General features: G+C 37.9%; 1 protein-coding gene across 1 annotated transcript in view; it reads left to right on the forward strand.

Annotated features, from left to right (window-relative positions):
• The window catches only part of LOC108217744 (inositol-3-phosphate synthase), a 53872-nt gene extending 34406 nt beyond the window's left edge, over positions 1–19466 (forward strand). The window contains 8 exon segments of the mRNA XM_017390627.1: positions 16904–17130; positions 17234–17349; positions 17451–17627; positions 17742–17799; positions 17802–17929; positions 18026–18088; positions 18406–18473; positions 19126–19466. Coding sequence (XP_017246116.1) covers positions 16904–17130; positions 17234–17349; positions 17451–17627; positions 17742–17799; positions 17802–17929; positions 18026–18088; positions 18406–18473; positions 19126–19177 — 889 coding nt within the window. The 3' untranslated portion in view covers positions 19178–19466.

Raw genomic sequence — 19466 nt, forward strand, 5'->3', positions numbered from 1 at the left:
TTGTGATTCTATTCTCTGCCATAGATAAAAATTCTTCAGCTTTAGTTGGCTCCAGAGAATGTTGATGGCTCAGCCAGAGTTTATCCCATACTTCATTGGGTGAATCAACCTGAAGATCCCTGGGAAGTGGCTCAGAGTCTGTATTCAGAGTTTGTAGCCTTGCATTGTACTGGCTAGTGGACTCCCACTTTTGTTGTGTCAGAGGGACTCCATCATCTTCATCCTTGTCAGTATCTGAACTGTCATCATCATCAGTATCAGCATCAGAGTTTGCTTTATCAGTTTCAGGAATAGGATCAGCAACTTTCTCCACAGTATCTTGAGCAGATTTTTCTTGAGCTTCAGACTGTGATTTGATAGGCTCTTCACCAGTCTGAGCAAGAGACTGTAGAGCTTCCATAGCTACTCTGTCAGATTCATCAACTACATCAGACTTGTAGTTTTCTGGAGCTGTATCATGAACAATGGCATCCTCAGGAATCTTCATTGGAGATTGAGGAATTGGACCATGATCAGATAATGGAGTTTGAGGATCAGACATATGTGCTCCAGCTTCAGCTGTGGGTTGCTCCTTGCAAACAATTTCTTCATCTACTTCAGATGAAGTTGAAGATGCTGTAGGAGATGTCAGAGGAACAGCTTTGATAGGAAGCACCATCAGAGCTTGAGAATTTTCAGCTACTGGAGTTGATGATGTTTGTTCTTCCTCAACTGTGAAGTCTGTTATTTCAGTGATTGGAACTTTTGCCCTTGCAGGCTTTTGAGCCCTTCTTTTGAATCGAGCTGGCTTTTGAGGACTGGGACTGGCTTGAACAGGATCAGAGTTTGGTGTAGGAATAGGTTCAAAGTTGACAGCATGGGCAGGTTCAAGATCATCATAATCATAAGCTGCAACCAGTCTTCTTCTTTTCTGCTTTTGAGGAGAAGCAGCTTCAGAGTTTACTGGAAAATCAGAGTTTGGAGCCTCAGAGTTTAAATGAGCCTCAGAGTTTACTGGCTCATTAGTGTTTGTCGGCACTGCAGAGTTTGCTTTCAGAACATGTGTAGCAACAGAGGTTCTTGTTCTTTTGGCAGTGGAGGGGGCTGCTTCAGACTTTGCAGCCCTTTTGGACTTGGATGCAGGTGTCCTGGCTGCTTGAGAAGAGACTGGAGAGTGTTGATTTTCTGGAAGTATGTTCAGTCTTTCCCTTATTTGTGCTGGAACCTGTAATGGCCTGAGAACTGGCCTCTTTTCATCTTTAGAGATGAGATCTTTGAAAGCCCTTTTATGCAGCTTAAAAGGTTTGATCTCATCATCAAATGCTACCTCTCCAACAGATGCATTGAACAATAATTGGCAAAAGCGAGAAAAATAGACAACTTGACGATTTTCATGCATTCTTTCACCAATATTTTTAATAACTAATCTACCATAATCGAAATTAGTAGGATAGATCAGAGAATACCCAATTTGTAGCATGTCCATGGGTATTGCATCCCAGTTGGTAGATTTCTTCTGGAAGGCTCTTGTTATGCAATCGAAGAAGAAACTCCACTCCTTCCTGAGTCCAGGACGCTTCAATTGACCCAATTTGTCCAGAGAATCATAGCAGCCCAAGTCAGTCATCATGGCCCTTAGATTTGCATCGCCATTAGTGACATAAGCAGTGTCAATCTCTGGTAGGTTGAATGCTGTCCTGACTGTGGCTGGAGTAACAAAATACTCCTCCCCTTCAAATGAAAACACAATTGATGGTGATCCATTTTCACCACCATTGTCGTACTTACCCGTCCTCCAAAAACTGATGATTTGGCTTCCCGAGAGTCTGGCAGGAGCGGTAAGAGCTGTAGCAATAGCACTCTGAGCAAGAAATTGCTGTATGGGATGAAAATCCCTTGGAGCTTCGGCAGTGTCAAGAATGGCTGTATAGTTATTGGGGACAAAGTCCACACCTGCATGGGTGAATGTAGTAGTTGCCATTATATCAGAGATTGTGAGTAGAGAAAAGTGTTTGAGAAAATGTGTGTAAGAAGATTTGAATTTCAGAGAGAAGAGAGTAAGAGTTTGTTTAGAGAGTGTGTGTGAAGATTAGGTGTAAAAGTGAAGAATAAAATCTGATGATAAACTCTTCAGATTTTGTGTAGCTGTACACGCTTGGGCTCTTTGTTCACTTGGACACCTGTCAGATTTTAACTGGTAGTTGAATGTTAGTGGGATAGAGAAGCGAGAGTAATAATCATGAGCGCAGTAAAACATGTGCAGTAATAAATGCTGATTACACGTTCTCCTATTAAAATGTTTTTCATGTAAACCCACTAACAATACATCCGTTTGAAATACTCCCTTCATATTCTCTGAATATTTTGTACTCCTGAAATGTACAAGATTTAAAAATCAAGATTAAATCTCTCGAATTTTAAACTCTGAGATTTACATCAAAGAAAATAAATTTCTAAGTACCTCAGAATAAAGACATGATTTTTAGAAAATTCATCAGAAAATCAGAGTTTGTCACAAAATCCATAGCTCAATAATGTGCTTGTGAAATAATGGGTGTGATTGAACATATGAGATCAGAGACTGAAGAATTTCACAATTTCGTAATTATAAGGTAGACAAGAATAATTTATTTAAACTCTCAAGACATAGACAAAAGACATACTCTGATGGAGAAATATATAAAATAAACTAAACCCTTTTTTTTTTTTTTTTCAAAAGGACGCTTTTCAGTGTAGATGAATCACGACCTTTTAAGGATAATTTTGCCACAGTATTTCTCCAGTAATCATAGATTGTGACTGGTCACCATAGATTTTAAAATCTTGGCAATTACTTAATACCAGTAAGTGTTTGGGTCTTCCCAGTCACTGTCATATAGACATCTAAGATCTCAAAGGAGTACCATGCTTATTTGCAGGGGTGTATATATCATCAGAGTTTATAATCACTGTCTAATTTACTGAGAGAAAATGCAAATTAGTCAGTCTCACTTATAATTAAGATATGTGAAGTAATAGAGTCTCAATGATATCAATATGCATATAGTGTTAAGTAGTAGCACAAAATTGAGATCAAGATTAAAGAACTGAACTGAGATTCATGATTACTAATTCATATCATGCTTCATAGTATCTTCACAGGTTTGTTTTCTCAGAGAAATAAAAATGAAATCATTAATCAAGATTCAGAGTTTACAAACATCAGAGAATATCGTCAGAGAATGACGATCAGAGAATATCATCAGAGTATAACACACAGAGTATATCATCAGAGAATGTCATCAGATTTTAACAATGAGAGTATATCATGGCAAGTTTTGTGAGCAATACATATGGTAATTTGACAATTGTAATTTGAAAGATCTGACCAATATGTTTACTCAGTTCCTGATATCATTCCTAGCTCATTCACCAGTCTAGTGAAGGTTGCTTCACTTAGTGGTTTGGTGAATATGTCTGCTAGCTGCTGTTCTGTGGAAACAAAGTGAAGTTCAATGGTTCCTTCCTCCACATGCTCCCTTATAAAATGATATCTTATACTGATGTGCTTTGTCAGAGAATGTTGAACTGGGTTTCCTGTCATAGCAATAGCACTTTGGTTATCACAATAAATAGGAATTTTAGAAAAGGATAACCCATAGTCCAACAGTTGATTCTTCATCCAAAGAATTTGAGCACAGCAGCTGCCTGCAGCTATATACTCTGATTCTGCTGTTGATGTTGAAATGGACTTTTGCTTCTTGCTGTACCAAGAAACAAGTCTTCCACCCAGAAATTGACAACTCCCACTTGTGCTTTTCCTGTCAATTTTGCAACCTGCAAAATCTGCATCAGAGTATCCAATTAGACTAAAATCTGATTCTCTAGGATACCATAATCCCAATGATGTGGTTCCCTTGAGATATCTGAATATCCTCTTTACTGCAATCAGATGAGGCTCTCTTGGATCTGCCTGGAATCTTGCACATAGACATGTGGCATACATGATGTCTGGTCTACTTGCAGTCAGATAAAGCAAAGATCCAATCATTCCTCTATAGTTTGTGATATCCACTGATGCACCAGTGTCTTTGTCTAGTTTGGTTGCTGTTGCCATAGGAGTAGTTGCAGCTGAACTGTCTTGCATACCAAATTTCTTCAAAAGATTTCTGGTATACTTGGCTTGATTTAGAAAAATCCCATCTTCAGTCTGTTTAACTTGTAAACCCAGAAAATAACTGAGTTCCCCCATCATGCTCATTTGGTACCTAGACTGCATGAGCTTGGCAAATCTTTGACAGAGTTTAGCATTAGTGGAGCCAAAAATAATGTCATCAACATAGATTTGGACTAAAAGCAGATCATTACCATGATTCAAATAAAACAGGGTTTTATCTATGGTACCTCTAGTAAATCCACTTTCAAGAAGAAATTGAGCCAGAGTTTCATACCATGCCCTTGGAGCCTGCTTTAGTCCATAAAGTGCTTTGTCCAACCTGTAGACATAGTCTGGATGTTTTGGATCCACAAATCCTGGAGGTTGTTCAACATATACCTCTTCATCCAGTTTTCCATTCAGAAAAGCACTTTTGACATCCATCTGAAATACCTTGAATCTCTTGTGAGCAGCATAGGCCAGAAAGATTCTGATTGCCTCCAATCTTGCAACTGGGGCAAATGTCTCATCATAGTCAATACCTTCCTGTTGTGAGTACCCTTTTGCCACAAGCCTTGCTTTATTCCTTGTAATGACACCCTCACTGTCAGTTTTGTTTCTGAACACCCATTTTGTACCAACTATGGATCTGTCTTTAGGTCTTGGTACTAGGGTCCATACTTTGTTTCTCTCAAATTCATTTAGCTCCTCTTGCATTGCTTGAATCCAGTCAGCATCTTGAAGAGCTTCCTCCACCTTTTTAGGTTCTGTTTGTGACAGAAAGCAATGATGTAAACACTCATTTGCTGTAGCTGTCCTTGTTTGCACACCTGCTTCTGGATCTCCAATTATTAAATCAGGTGTGTGAGATTTTGTCCACTTCCTAGCATGTGGAAGTTGACTATTTTCATCATTGGATCCTCCCCCTTGATCCATGCTCTCCTGATTCTGTTGATTATTCTCTGTAGCTCCCCCTGCATTTGTGCTATCAGAGATTGAATCAGTATTCTCTGATGAGTTTGAGTTAGCATTCTCTGATGAGTCTTGGGTAGAGTCTGAAACATTCTGATGCTCCCCCTCAGCAAGTGCTTCATCATCATGAACTTGTAAATTTTCATCAGAGTTTGCTGTATCTTGTTCACAGTCAGAGTTTGACTGTTCATCAGAGTTTATCGAATCAGAGAATATTTCTTCATTCTCAAAATGCAGTTTTTCATGATCATCCATATCTGTTAAGCCCATGATTTTCTTGTCATCAAATGACACATGTATGGATTCCATGATCACCTTGGTTTTTAGATTGTAGACTCTGAAGGCCTTTGTTATCAGAGGATAACCTACAAAGATGCCTTCATCAGCTTTTAAATCAAACTTGGTAAGCTGTTCTGGATGAGTCTTTAAGACAAAGCATTTGCACCCAAATATATGAAAGTACTTCAGATTTGGCTTCTTTTTCTTCACCATCTCATATGGGGTCTTGCCATGCTTATTAATCAGTGTTGCATTTTGAGTGAAACAAGCTGTTTGAACAGCTTCTGCCCAGAAATAAGTAGGCAATTTAGCCTCATCAAGCATAGTTCTGACAGCTTCTATAAGAGTCCTATTTTTCCTTTCAACTACACCAGTTTGCTGTGGTGTACCAGGTGCAGAGAATTGTTGCACTACACCTCTTTCTTTGCAGAACTCTTCCATTGTTGAATTTCTGAACTCAGTTCCATTATCACTTCTAATGATCTTCACTTTGTCTTCAGATCCATGATCCAGTTGTTTCACATGATCCATCAGATGCAAGGCTGTTTCATCTTTAGAGTGAAGAAAATATACCCAAGTGTATCTGGTATACTCATCAACAATGACAAGAGCATATTTCTTCCTTGCAATGGATGGTACATTAACTGGTCCAAATAGATCAACATGTAGAAGATGATATGGTTTGTTTATTGAGAATTCAGTCTTACTCTTGAAAGATGTCTTTCTCTGCTTGGGTTTTTGACATGAATCACATAATCCATCAGATGTAAGTAGTGATTCAGGGAGTCCTCTCAGAAGCTTTTTCTTTATAAGCTCATTTATGGAGTTGAAATTCAGGTGTGAGAGCTTCTTGTGCCACTTCCAACTTTCTTCTGCAGAGATCCTTGTAGACAAGCAAATTGCTTTTCCTTCAGAGTTTGTAGGCAAGTGGATTTCATAAATATTCCCATGTCTGTGAGCAGTCACTGCCACTGTGTTCTTCATAGAAATCAACATGATATCCTCTGTCACAGATCTGACTGACAGAGAGTAAATTGTGTTTCAGCCCTTGAACAAGAGCTACATTTGATATGATGACATTTCCAAGATTGATGTTGCCATATCCCAGAGTCCTTCCTATGTTGCCATCTCCATAAGAAACACTTGGGCCAGCCTTCTCCACAAACTCTGATAGCAGGGCCTTATTTCCAGTCATGTGTCCTGAACATCCACTGTCCAAGACTAGAATGTTCTTCCTGTTGCCCTGCAATCACAAAGACCACTAATTGTTAGTTTTAAGGACCCAGACTTGCTTGGATCCTTTGGCCTTATTAAGTTTGTTAGCTTTTGCAGCGGAATTATTTTTATCAGAGTTTGAGCTAACAGACTTTGCAACAGAGTTTGTACTGGAAACAGATTTTGTACTTGCAGAGCTTTTATTAAACTTCTTCAAAGAAGGTTTCAATTGATAATAATCATAATACAAACTATGATATTCTTTGCAAGTATAAATAGAATGCCATAAACTACCACAATGAAAACATGGATCTTGTGGTTTATATCTAATACTACTTTTTCTAACTCCAGACTTTGTAGGTAAAGAGTTAATGTCCTTGTTCTTCCTGCAAAAATTAGCAAGATGATTAGTATTCCCACAGTTATGGCATGTCTTCCTAGGTGCATTTGGAATAGGCATATAGTTATTACTCTTGTCTATTCCAACCTTGCCATTTCTATTTTTCCTAGGCTCCTTGTCTTTGCTATCAGACTTTACCTCTTTAAGCTTATGTTTAAGCTGTTTCTGAGTCATCAGTCCTATGTTAACCTGTTTGGGCTTATCAGATTTTAAATTGTTGTTAATCTCTGATTTTGGTCTATTCTGTTTAGACTTAGAGGATTCAGCAACAAATTTAACAGGTTTAACCTTAGGTTTTTGAGTTTTAACAAACTCTGTTTTTGATGACTCAGCTTCTGAGTTATCAGTGTAACCTAGTCCCTTCTTCCAGTTTCCACTACCTAAGATATCCTGAGTAGTTTTGCCTGAATTAGTCCATGTCTTAATGATTTCCCTTTCCTTAGCAAGTTCTGATTGAAGAGATGCATACCTCTTTAATAATTCATCTTTGACAATGACAGCATCATCTCTTTCTTTCTGAACTTCCAACATCTGAACTAATTCTTTTTCTAGATAATCACTCCTTTTCTTTACACTTAGAGTTTCAGATTTTAATCTTTCATTTTCTAAAGTCTGATCTCTAAAGCTGGTATGCAAAGTTTTAAGAAACAATCTTAACTCAGTTATATCTTCAGTATCAAAGGCAAGAGTAGAATGAGGTACCTTTGCAGTAGATTCAGAGTTGTTGTCAGTGTTTGCCATCAGAGCATAATTGACTTCTTCTTCTGAATCAGATGTATCTGTCCAGTTTCCTTTCTTGGTGATAAAGGCTTTTTCTTTTTCCTTCTTGGCTTTCTTGCATTCAGATGCAAAGTGACCCTTTTCACCACAGTTGAAACAGGTATACTTGTCAGCTTTTCCAGCTTTCCCTTCCTTGCCCTCATTCTTCTTGAAGTTCTTCTTATCATAAACTCTGTCAGAGTTTCTGTCTTTCCTTGAAAAACTTTTGCCTTTGTTGAACTTTTTGTAGGCCAATTTCTTGAAGCTTTTCACCATCAATGCTGCTAACTGCATCATTTCATCATCACTGTCATCAGAGTCTGAGACATCAGAGTTTGAGTCATCAGAGTTTGATGACTCAATGTCAGACTTTGTGACATGAGCTTTTCCTTTGTTCTTAGCATCTTCCTCTTGTACTTTCAGAGCAACAGACTTTGATTTGCCTCCATGACGTTTGCTTCTTTGCTCCATCTCAAGTTCATGTGTCTTCAGTCTTCCAAAAACATCATCAAGAGACATTTCTCCAAGATCAAGATTGTCTCTTATTGTGGTAACTTTCAAATCCCACTTTTCAGGAAGAGCCAGAAGAAATTTGAGGTTTGAGTCTTCAAGATCATATTCCTTGTTCACCAGAGATAAGTCATTCAGCAGTTTGACAAATCTGTCATACAGATCTGTCAAGGACTCACCAGACTTTGAGTCAAAGTGTTCATACTCCTGTGTAAGGATTGTTTTTCTATTTTTCTTTATGGCCTGAGTTCCTTGACATCTGGTTTCCAGAGCATCCCAGATTTGTTTAGCAGTTTTGCACCCAATCACCCTATTAGACATTGCATTGTCAAGGGCACTGTGCAGAAGGTGTTTCACCTTGGAGTCTTTACCAATTGACAGGATGTCCTCAGGGGTATAATCTTTCTTTTCTTTTGGAACCATCTTCTGAGGTTCATCAACAAGCCCAACAGAGAGCTTGGTGGGCATATGTGGTCCATCAAAGATCCTGTCAAGGTATTCTGGATCAACAGAGTCTAAGAATATTATCATTCTCTCTTTCCAGACTGGATATTCAGATGCCTTAATAACTGGAACTCTAAAGGATGAAGCTTGTGATTTTTCAGACATGATTGTGATTAAGATCTCACTGTAGTAATCTTAACAGAGCTAGCTCTGATACCACTTGTTAGGTCCTATAAACTCACTATATAATATGATATAGTGATCACAATATGTAACACAGTAAGACAATATGAGAGATTGAAATCAATAAACTCTTATATTCACAAAGCTTTAATGGTTACAAAAACTCTCTCAGTGATTTATATTGTATCACTAAGAGCTGCTAGGGTTCTAAACAATGTACTCGATAACTCAACTCATCTAGAGTAACCCTAATCTGTGTTTATATAGACACAGTTACAAAATCAATCTCTGATTTGATATCCTATAAATCTGCTATAAATTCTATCAATCAAAGATTGCTCCAGTTTTCTGTTTAGTTTCCATAGCCAGTAAATCACTCCTCCGCTTCTATCCTTCCTTGAAGTATATCCGCTTCTGAGCTCTTTCCACGTGTAAACTCTGACGAATCTTGACTATGTAAACTCTGGTCAGACTTTATCAAACTCTGTCAGACTTTATCAAACTCTGTCAGACTTTACTAAACTCTGATCAGCTTCCAGATTAAACTCTGATGATTCCTGTTCTAAAACAAACTTTAAGAACATTAGTAATCATCAATTATATCTAACATTATATAAATAAATATCTAATATTATTAGACATTTATAAATATAATTTTCTAATTAATTAAAATATTTATTAATATATATAAATCTTTACGGTCCAAGCTGCGGTCTCTAGATGGCCAGGAACCGGACTCCTTTTGCCTTGCAAATAATATTTTAATTCCATCCGGGGTTCCAGCTTTAAGATTATATCACTTTCCATAGCGTTGGTGATAATTCTTTTTCCTTATAGTCAGACAAGTCTAAGATTCGGTCTCCTGTGGGTCTGGAACCGGATCCCTTTTGCTTTGAAAAATATAAATCAATTCCAACCGGGTTTCCAGCATTAAGAATATATCACACTCCATTGCGTTGGTGATAATTCTTTTTCCCATAGCTAGACAGGTCTGAGCGGCGGTCTCCTTGTCCTTCCTTTTGGCCTTCTTTCTTTTGCTTTCTTTTTGTAAATTAATTCTAAATCAATTAACTTATTAATAAACTTAATTATCAAATTAATTCTAACTGAATTAATTTAATAACTAAATAAATTAATAGAGATTAATTATTTAACAAAGAATTAATTAAAAACTCTATATTCCAGAAAGCAAATGTCTTGAGCCTTCATCTTGATTATCACTTGGCTTGAACGACCACCTTCCTTTGATGTTAAATATTCAATATAAATAGCTGACACACAAATGTACTGTCTGGTTCATCTGTGCCTAACTAAATTGAATATTCTCCATCAGTTAAACATTTGAGCTGTGGTCGGGTCTTCGAATCTTTGTCTTCTAGTTCTTCTTCATTTAAGTACACATATGGAATCTATGATGAAATAAATACGTGAATCTTTGTACCTTCTGAACTCCTTGAACTGCTACACAATTTATTTGACACCGAGGCTTGATCATATGAATTGAACTTCTTCCAGTGGCTTGTAGCTGATATCTTGGAATTCTTCTAACATTCTGATTCTTGTATCTACTAGACTTTCTTGAACTGATTCCAACTAAACTATCTACTATCTACTGACATAACTTATCAGAGACGATTCCAGGTTGAGTTACAAGTTGAGTGGTTATCAGACACTAGTTGAGTTACTGGTTGTACAAAATAGGATTAGAAGTATACCTTTGAATAAGGCCTTTCAGGACAACTCGTCAGACTACAAGGTTGAGCCTTCGACAAGTTAGCAGTAGAGCCCATATACACCTAAGGGCGTCCCCCTAGGTAAAATATGTCTCCTCCTGCCCTTCAAATAACGATCTTTGTCTGTAAGCTACAACTTGGCGCGCCCTGAGATAAAGCGCGCCCAATCTTCTTGAAGTGGGTTCTTCTGATTGACATAGCTAGTTTGGGTTTGGTCCAATCTTGAGCCTATCATAGTCTTCTTCTATGGGCCAGGTCTTCATGGTGATTTTTGCGTATAACAACTACCCCCCAGATCTTGGTGGCATTGCATATGTCGACGAGATCTTGATGTCCTTTATCCCCTGAGATGTCCTATCTTGGTTGTTCTTCGTTGATGCAGAAGATGTTGACTTTCTTTAACTTGGCGCGCCATATGTTGCCGTATAATAGCTAAGTCTGAAAAGTGCAAATGAGTCGAATGAAGGAGATTCCTCTGAAGTCGATGTTGAAGAAGTTGTTTGAAGATGAAGATGATTCTGCTTGACGGTGGTGAAGATGATGTTCTCTTGACGGAGATGAAGGCAACATTTGCTTGATGGATGTGAAGGTAGTGCTTGCCTGATGGAGACGATGACGAGGTTGCTGAGGATGAGGTGGCGGAAGTCGAGGCTGAGTCGATGAAGATGAAGCCGCGGAAGCCGAGGCTAAAGGAGAGATGAGGCTGCGGAAGCCAAGGCTCAAGATGAGGCCGCGGAAGCCAAGGCTGGAGGAGAGATTAAGCTGAGGCCGCGGAAGCCGAGGCTGAAGGAGAGGCTGCGGAAGCCGAGGCTGAAGGAGACGAGGCCGCGGAAGCCGGGGCTGAAGGAGAGATGAAGCCGAGGCCGCGGAATCCGAGGCTGAAGGAGAGATGAAGCTGAGGCCGCGGAAGCCGAGGCTGAAGGAGACGAGGCCGAGGCCGCGGAAGTCGAGGCTGAAGGAGACGAGGCCAGGGAAGCCGAGGCTGAAGGAGACGAGCGTGCCTTCTACAGTTCTACCACGTCTTAGATGAGTATGTGGCGCGCCCTGATGGTGAAGCAAATTCTTCCAATTGTTTTTGACTAGGATCTCAGTTCTGGACACCTGATCGTGCGCCTACTGTTGGATTTTTGGTTTAACAACTACTACCCCCCGGTTCCGACTTGTCTTAAAGATGCAGGTTGGAGAAGACAGTCTCTGTATACAATTATATATACACAATTATATTTAGAAAAATAATAAGGTTAGTATTTACCTCATGGCGCACCCTGTTAGGGGAAGGCGCCCCCCGTTTTCTCTCTTTCACATTATCCCTAGCTCCTTCCTTTAGTTTCAGCCAAGGATTTTGTTCCATCTCCTTATATGCTTCACCCGTGAGACCTGCAATTAAGAAATTATAGTGTCTTACCTGTCACCCCTTTGATGTATGAAGATTATGTACGTGAAGCGTTTGGAGTAAGTGTGGAGAGCCATGGTACTTCTGATCTGATGTTGCGTTCTTGGCGCATGAAGGAGTCTTGATTACTTTGGCAAAGAATGGTGAGAGGTTTTGATTGGGAATGATGTGTCAAGATCCTCATGAGATTTGTCGATGTTGATTGTACCTGATCCTTGTTGGGTTGAAGGATCGTTGTAGACGGAGTGTTCCTCGGAGCAAGAAGATTCATTGATGAAGAGGCGAGAAGAGTTGACGATGTCGGAGCAAGAGGATTTGCTGATGTCTGCTGTCGAGTTGTGTATTTGATCTGAGCATCCATGAAATTGAAGTGAAACACGCCTGTGCCTAAGGTTTGTCTTGTTAGAAGGAAGGCGCGCCTCTCGAGAATTTCAGGAGAACACTGTTAGGAGGAGACACATCTTGTAAATATCCTAATCCTTCTCCATTCACATTACTTTCATCCTGAGCTCACCTTACGAAATTCTCGGAATTTTTTTTTCTTTTCCCTTCTAAAAATAGCTCACTAAACAAAATATTAGGTTAGAGATACACAATATTTATTATATAAACACCACACATAAATATATCAATATATTTGTGGTGTTATAATAATAATCCATACTCCATAAGAGAAATATATAATTTGATTATGCATAAGATATTCAAATTTAAAACATATACATCCAAGAATAAATGTATGCATGACAAAAAAATTATATACTAAATAAGAATAAAAATGAAAAATACTTATCTTTTTGTTGAACATCTAAATCATAACTGCACTTATATCAATTTTAACTCTAAAATAATACTATATATATATAGAGACATTGCATCAACTTTCTTTCTTGTTAGGGTACCCGGCAAACACTGCGTTGCACATATCTAACATCCACTATTTTGTTAATAAAAATAATATAATTTAATATGACACGAGTTAAGAATTTCATAACTTAATTACTTTAATATAAAAAGCTACTAATGACAATTTCGTGTTTAACAAGCAAAAATGCATGCAATATTTTATTTACATGAAAATCACAAAAACAAACTGAGAAGTAATTACTTATCTCAAGACATGTTGTAGTCTCTTCCGATGTGTTCGCATGCACCATCATCAAGTTCATGTTGTTTTTTCATATTGAGTACTACAGACAACAAACTCCAAAATAATAATAATATATATATATATCCTTAACATGTACACAATCACAATCCTACATGTTAAAATAAGAAATAATCCATGCATCTATATACATCTAAGATTTTTAATTAAAAAGGAAATAATATATTGTATAAAAGAAAAGAAAGTCTTATCTTTATTTTTGGGGGCTGCCACTGGTGTCACCTCATGACTCATAGTAATTTCTTTTTGATTTTGTGAAGTCAAAGCCCGTCCAAGCTCCTGAAACATGCCTCTGCGTTGATCCTGAACCAAAAATTATACCTCCAAGCATGTATATATATATTACAATGCGTGTGTTTTCTTTTACAAACAAAATATCATATATAAAGTATTAATATTATAATGCAAGAATTTATGTTAATATTACTAAAAGATGAAACCATTATCATAAGAAGAACTTATACATCTTTTTAACCGGCCATCACAAGCTCCGACGATGTGTTTTTTTTTTTTAGTGCCAGGCTTCCATTCCATCTTTCTTCCTCTTTTCTTTACATGAATTTCTTGATAAGACATGAATAAATATCAATTTATAAATAGGTAAAGAGAACTTATCTCTTTAAGGAGTCGATCAACATAAATTTTGAAGGTGCTCCAAGGTTTAGGATCCTGCTATCCTGCACAAAAATATATATGCCGGTGTGCGCAAGAGTAGGGGGAAAATAAGAACAAAAGGACTCATCTCGATCGGATTTAAAATTTCTCTCCACTGAGAGCTTCATATCTTTGATCTTCCTACTATTTCACAAGCAAGTGCAGCTTCTTGAAATTATTTTGCTATTTTTGTGCCCCTGCCACTTACATTCTCTAAATAATACAAAAGTCATGTCCTTCAAATATATCGTAATAAATACTTTAAACATGAAATTTAAGAGCGTTAGTGCATATAATATATTCAAAAATAATATAAAATATGTATACTTAACAAAAAACAAATATATGATACGAGAGATTATTTTAAGTAGGTGCGGCAAATAATCGAGGCAGAAAACTTATCTTAAGTATGTTCAACGCAAAGGTTGTCCTTATCACTCAGGTATATCTGCTGCTATAACCGCAACCTCAGCTACCAACCATAAATAGTATTCTACATGTAAAGGATATTCAGCTTTGCATAAATCTGAAAGTTGCACTCTGGTTGTGACTCCAAGATTCGCGGCAAGGGATTGTATAATGAGAGCGAATATATGGCTGACAAGGATGATCCAGTGTAAAGAAGCATTGGTGTCTGTTACTAGCCATCGAACAAGCTTCCTGGCTGCTATGCGGACACATACATCACGATGTTGATAATGATCGGGAAATTAGTAACATATATGTATTCTGATCTCCTGAACTGATCCGAAGTATATATGCCATCGAAGATGAAAGACAGGGGGAGCAACACCAAGTTTGCCGTAGCGGAACCAACTCACAAATTGATGCATGAGTCTAAATATATATTAAAAGATAACTGCATAGAATGTATTAATATTAAACCATGCATCCAAAATACTAAATAATTGTATCTTGCTTGGGATCTTGCATGATAAAAAATATATTTAGCACCTAGCATAATTATTTCAACAATTGTGAGAATTATAATAATAGACTATAATAGATAAGAAAAGACACACTTATCTTAGTTTTGTACCAAGACTAAACCTTTCCGAGCAAAACTGGAATAGTTGTCAGGCTTCTGCTGTGTACCCCCAGTCATCACTTCTTTAATTTCATACACCCTGTTGTTATGCTCATAATATACATGTATCTTGTATATGAAAATTGATGCTTAATTAATAATGGCATATGTGACACAAATATTAAAACAAATGGAAGAGGAAGGAAAGGAAACTTATCGAAGCTTCTAAACCCAGGTAGCTAGTCCATGTCTTGAAACCAGCCCTGCTTTTCTACTTGTTATTTGTTTCCTGACTTGTTACCTCCTATCTTTACTTTTGTATCGGATATATGTTGCTCTTTTGGCGTGTGTTTGTGATGCCTCCAGCCATGCGTATAAGCTTTTGCTCTATGCTTCAAGCCATGTCATCTTTTACAGATCCTCAAGCCATCTTCATGTTGTTTGAACGTCTCAAACCTGTAGATTCTGCCATAGCCAGACCCCTCTCCAATTAGCGGGATTATAACACGCATAACATGTGAATGATGACCCATGAAGAGATCCGAGTGTCCTCTCCCAACACACGTAACTATAGCATGATAGAATTTGACTTCATCAGATTGTTGAAAGATATACAGCTGCATGGTTGTTAACAGCAGTAGTGCAGAATCAAGTGGTTATCCTGTCCCATGTCTCGGTCTTTGTTTTCTTGTTTCTTCGCCATTGGCAGTAAGATCATATCGCAAGTATTTTCTAAAATCATATATCATCATGTATAAAGATTTAAGACATAATCTATATAAACATCAATGAATACGATGATCTAAAAATACAAGATATATGATACATACAAACAACCGCAAAAAATTAATTAACTAGTAGATTAATAAAGAAAAGAAAGATCTTATCTCTTTGACGAGCCAAAACGGTGGAAGACGAGGCTGATATACACTCGTCGGTTCCTGTTATCTTTGCTGCTTCTTTAGGCTCGGAAGACAACATCATGCCAGACGCATGACTGATAACCGCACGCAACCTAACATTAAGATGATGTGTGATTCCTGTTAATTTTCTGGTGGTCATATACGCCTGGTATGGATACGAGTTTAAAACCACCGAAACACAGCCGCCACTCACGCTTGTATTTAAGTTTTAGGTATATAAAACATCACCATTTTTGTTTACGTCCTCGGATAATCGTTTGTCCTCCACAAACGAAAGAACTAAAGCCCCTCCTTCCAGCGCCAATTTGTTAACGGGGGAATTTGATAGTTAACAAAATTCGAGGTTCGTGACCGGAATCAAGATCTATGACGGTGGCTGAGCGGTGGTGATGAAATTTTAGGGGTGACTGAGATTAGGGCTTTGAGTTGCTTTCAGATGCTCCCAACTCGTGTCCTCCTAATTTGCTTACGTACCCCTGTATTTATAGGGGATCAAGCCAGTACGTAGTTCTTTTCTCCTAAGAAACCTAATAGGATTAGGTTCCCCTTCTGCTGTCTTCCTCCTGAAAGGGGCCCAATACGATGAGGCCTAGTCTTGGGCCTTGTAGACTCTCGAGCACCCAAAACTTACCCCAAATGCAAGGACGCTTCTCTACTCCCCGACAGGGACAACCCGCCAGACTACAGAGATAGAGCCTTCCAGGGCATATCTTCGAGAAGATTCCACAAGCTCCCCGACAAGGACAACTCGCCAGACTATAGAGCAAGGCCTCCTCTAATCTTCATTCTCTATCTCCCAAGGAGGACAACTCCTCAGACTACAAGATAGAGTCTTCGACAAGTTAACAGTAGAGCCCATATACACCTAAGGGTGTCCCCCTGGGTAAAATATGTCTCCTCCTGCCCTTCAAATAACGATCTTTGTCTGTAAGCTACAACTTGGCGCGCCCTGAAGATAAGGCACGCCCAATCTTCTTGAAGTGGGTTCTTCTGATTGACATAGCTAGTTTGGGCTTGGTCCAATCTTGAGCCTATCATAGTCTTATTTTATGCGTCGGGTCTTCATGGTGATTTTTGCGTTTAACAGTCATTTTTTTTAAACATATATTTGTTTCTCAAAATGAAATAGGGAGTTTAAGGAGGCCAAAAATGTAGATAAGGTAGTGGTTCTATGGACTACAAACACTGAGAGATACAATATTGTAATTGTGGGGCTAAATGACACAGAGGAGAACCTTTTTGCTTAAGTGGAGAATAATGAAGCAGAGTTTTCTCCATCCACTCTATTTTCCTTAGCTTGTGTTCTTGAAAATGTGCCTTTTATCAACGGAAGCCCACAAAACACTTTTGTTCCAGGTACGACAATAAAAGTTAGATGTTAATTGAGACTTTATCCAGAGAAAAATAATTTTTTTCCCCGAAGGGATTATTTTTTCTTCTACAAATTAAAATGTTGCAGGGTTGATTGATTTGGCCATAAGGAGGAACAGTCTGATTGGCGGGGATGACTTTAAGAGTGGCCAGACAAAAATGAAGTCTGTGCTTGTTGATTTTCTTGTTGGTGCTAGTATTAAGGTATTTATATATGTTGGCTAACAAACTAATGAGATGTACTATTATGTATTTATGTGTTTAAACGGTCTAGTATATGCTAATATTGAGTAATATAATTGCAGCCAACATCTATAGTGAGCTACAATCATCTCGGTAACAATGATGGCATGAATCTCTCAGCTCCTCAAACTTTCCGCTCAAAAGAGATATCCAAGAGCAACGTGGTCGATGACATGGTCTCTAGTAATGCAATTCTTTATGAGCCTGGAGAGCACCCTGATCACGTTGTTGTGATCAAGGTAATTTTATTTTACTAGATAAAGTCCGTTTTAATATTTACTGATTAAATGTATCTGAAAAAATGAACTTGTTGTTCATTGATGAATATTGATCATCTGTTGATTGTGGTGCAGTATGTTCCATATATGGGCGATAGCAAAAGGGCGATGGATTAGTATACTTCAGAGATATTTATGGGGGAACCAACACCATTGTGATGCACAACATGTGTGAGGATTCCCTCTTGGCTGCTCCAATTATCTTGGACTTGGTCCTTCTTGCTGAGCTCAGTACTCGCATACAGCTTAAAGTTGAGGGAGAGGTTCATGTCTCTTAAACATCAACAATCCGGTATTCATCGTTTTGAATTTGTGTTGTAGTTAAAAATTCACTTTACATATTTTTAAGATATTTGCAGAGAAAATATCACTCCTCCCACCCCGTGGCCACCATTCTGAGCTACCTCACCAAGGCTCCTCTTGTAAGTTACCTTGATTTTAACCTAATTTTCACATGTTCACATTGGTTGCGGTGCTAGTGCAATCATACAAACTTTTTGAGTACAAGCTAAAGAAAAGTGTAACTTTAGTCAGCATTAAACTTGAGTTATAGACCAAGGACACTGATATATGTTCATGTTCTTATAAAAATTACAAGCAAACATCAAATTAATATTTTTTGCACCCTTATTTTTCAGCAACTACTCAATGACAAACACAAATTAATGCTGATATATTGAAAATATAATTTTAGCAGTGAGTGAATTGTTATGTATTTGTTTGATCATAATACAAACAGGTGCCACCGGGCACACCAGTGGTGAATGCTCTTGCAAAGCAGCGGGCAATGCTTGAGAATATTTTGAGGTAGGGGTGATCGCGGTCCGGTTTGGTTCGGGTTGGAGGTAGAACCGGAACCAAACCATATATTAGCGGTTTTTTATAATCTCAAACCAACCCGCGACCCGCAAACCAATTAACCCGGACCAAGCGGTTCGGTTTTTAATGGTTCGGTTAAGCGGATTGATCGGTTTATGACTAAGGCTTATAATCAGAAATGAGAATTCATGAATAATACTAGAAAATAGAGGATCATTTTGTCTCAATTTACATAATTTCACATAGTTAAATTAAATACAAATTTTAGTCTAATAAAATGCATAAAGTTGAACCGAAGTCGTGGAATACCGAATTGATATGACTTGTAGTTGGTATTGATAAGGTAAGCAACTAGACAACCTAGCAAGTATAAACTAAAAAATTAATATATTTATGTAAAACTAATATTTTGTATATATATAATATTAAATATTTATATTATATGTATACACATGCGGTTCGGTTTTATAACGGGTTGGTTTAATATAAAACCAAAACCAACCCACAAACCACGGTTTTTTAAATTAGTCGAACCGAAACCGTAAACCTCATTTCGGTTTCGGTTTGGATCGGATTAATATCGGATTGGTTTATGCGGATTCTGCGGTTTAAACCAGACCGTGATCACCCCTATTTTGAGGGCTTGTATTGGATTAGCACCTGAGAACAATATGATACTGGAATACAAATGAAGAAACATTGTGGCAAGAGGACTTTATCGAAGATGCATTAGTCGATCTAATACTAAGACTGCCTGCAATTTTCTTCCCGTTCTACTGTTATTATCCGTTTAGTGACGAGAAATCTACTGAATTTGGCATGCCTATATTTGGCTGTTGTTCTGCTTCTTTGGTAATTTTTCTGTTCTGTTATTTGAAGTAGTGTCATGTCTGGTTTGTTCCTGCAAAATCAGAGCAGCTGTTGTTCTATCTGTCAGAGATTGTATGATTGTATCATAATGATTGTGTATATAAGATTGTT

The sequence above is a fragment of the Daucus carota genome, chromosome 1, assembly GCF_001625215.2.
Source record: "Daucus carota subsp. sativus chromosome 1, DH1 v3.0, whole genome shotgun sequence".
Classification (NCBI taxonomy): domain Eukaryota; kingdom Viridiplantae; phylum Streptophyta; class Magnoliopsida; order Apiales; family Apiaceae; genus Daucus; species Daucus carota.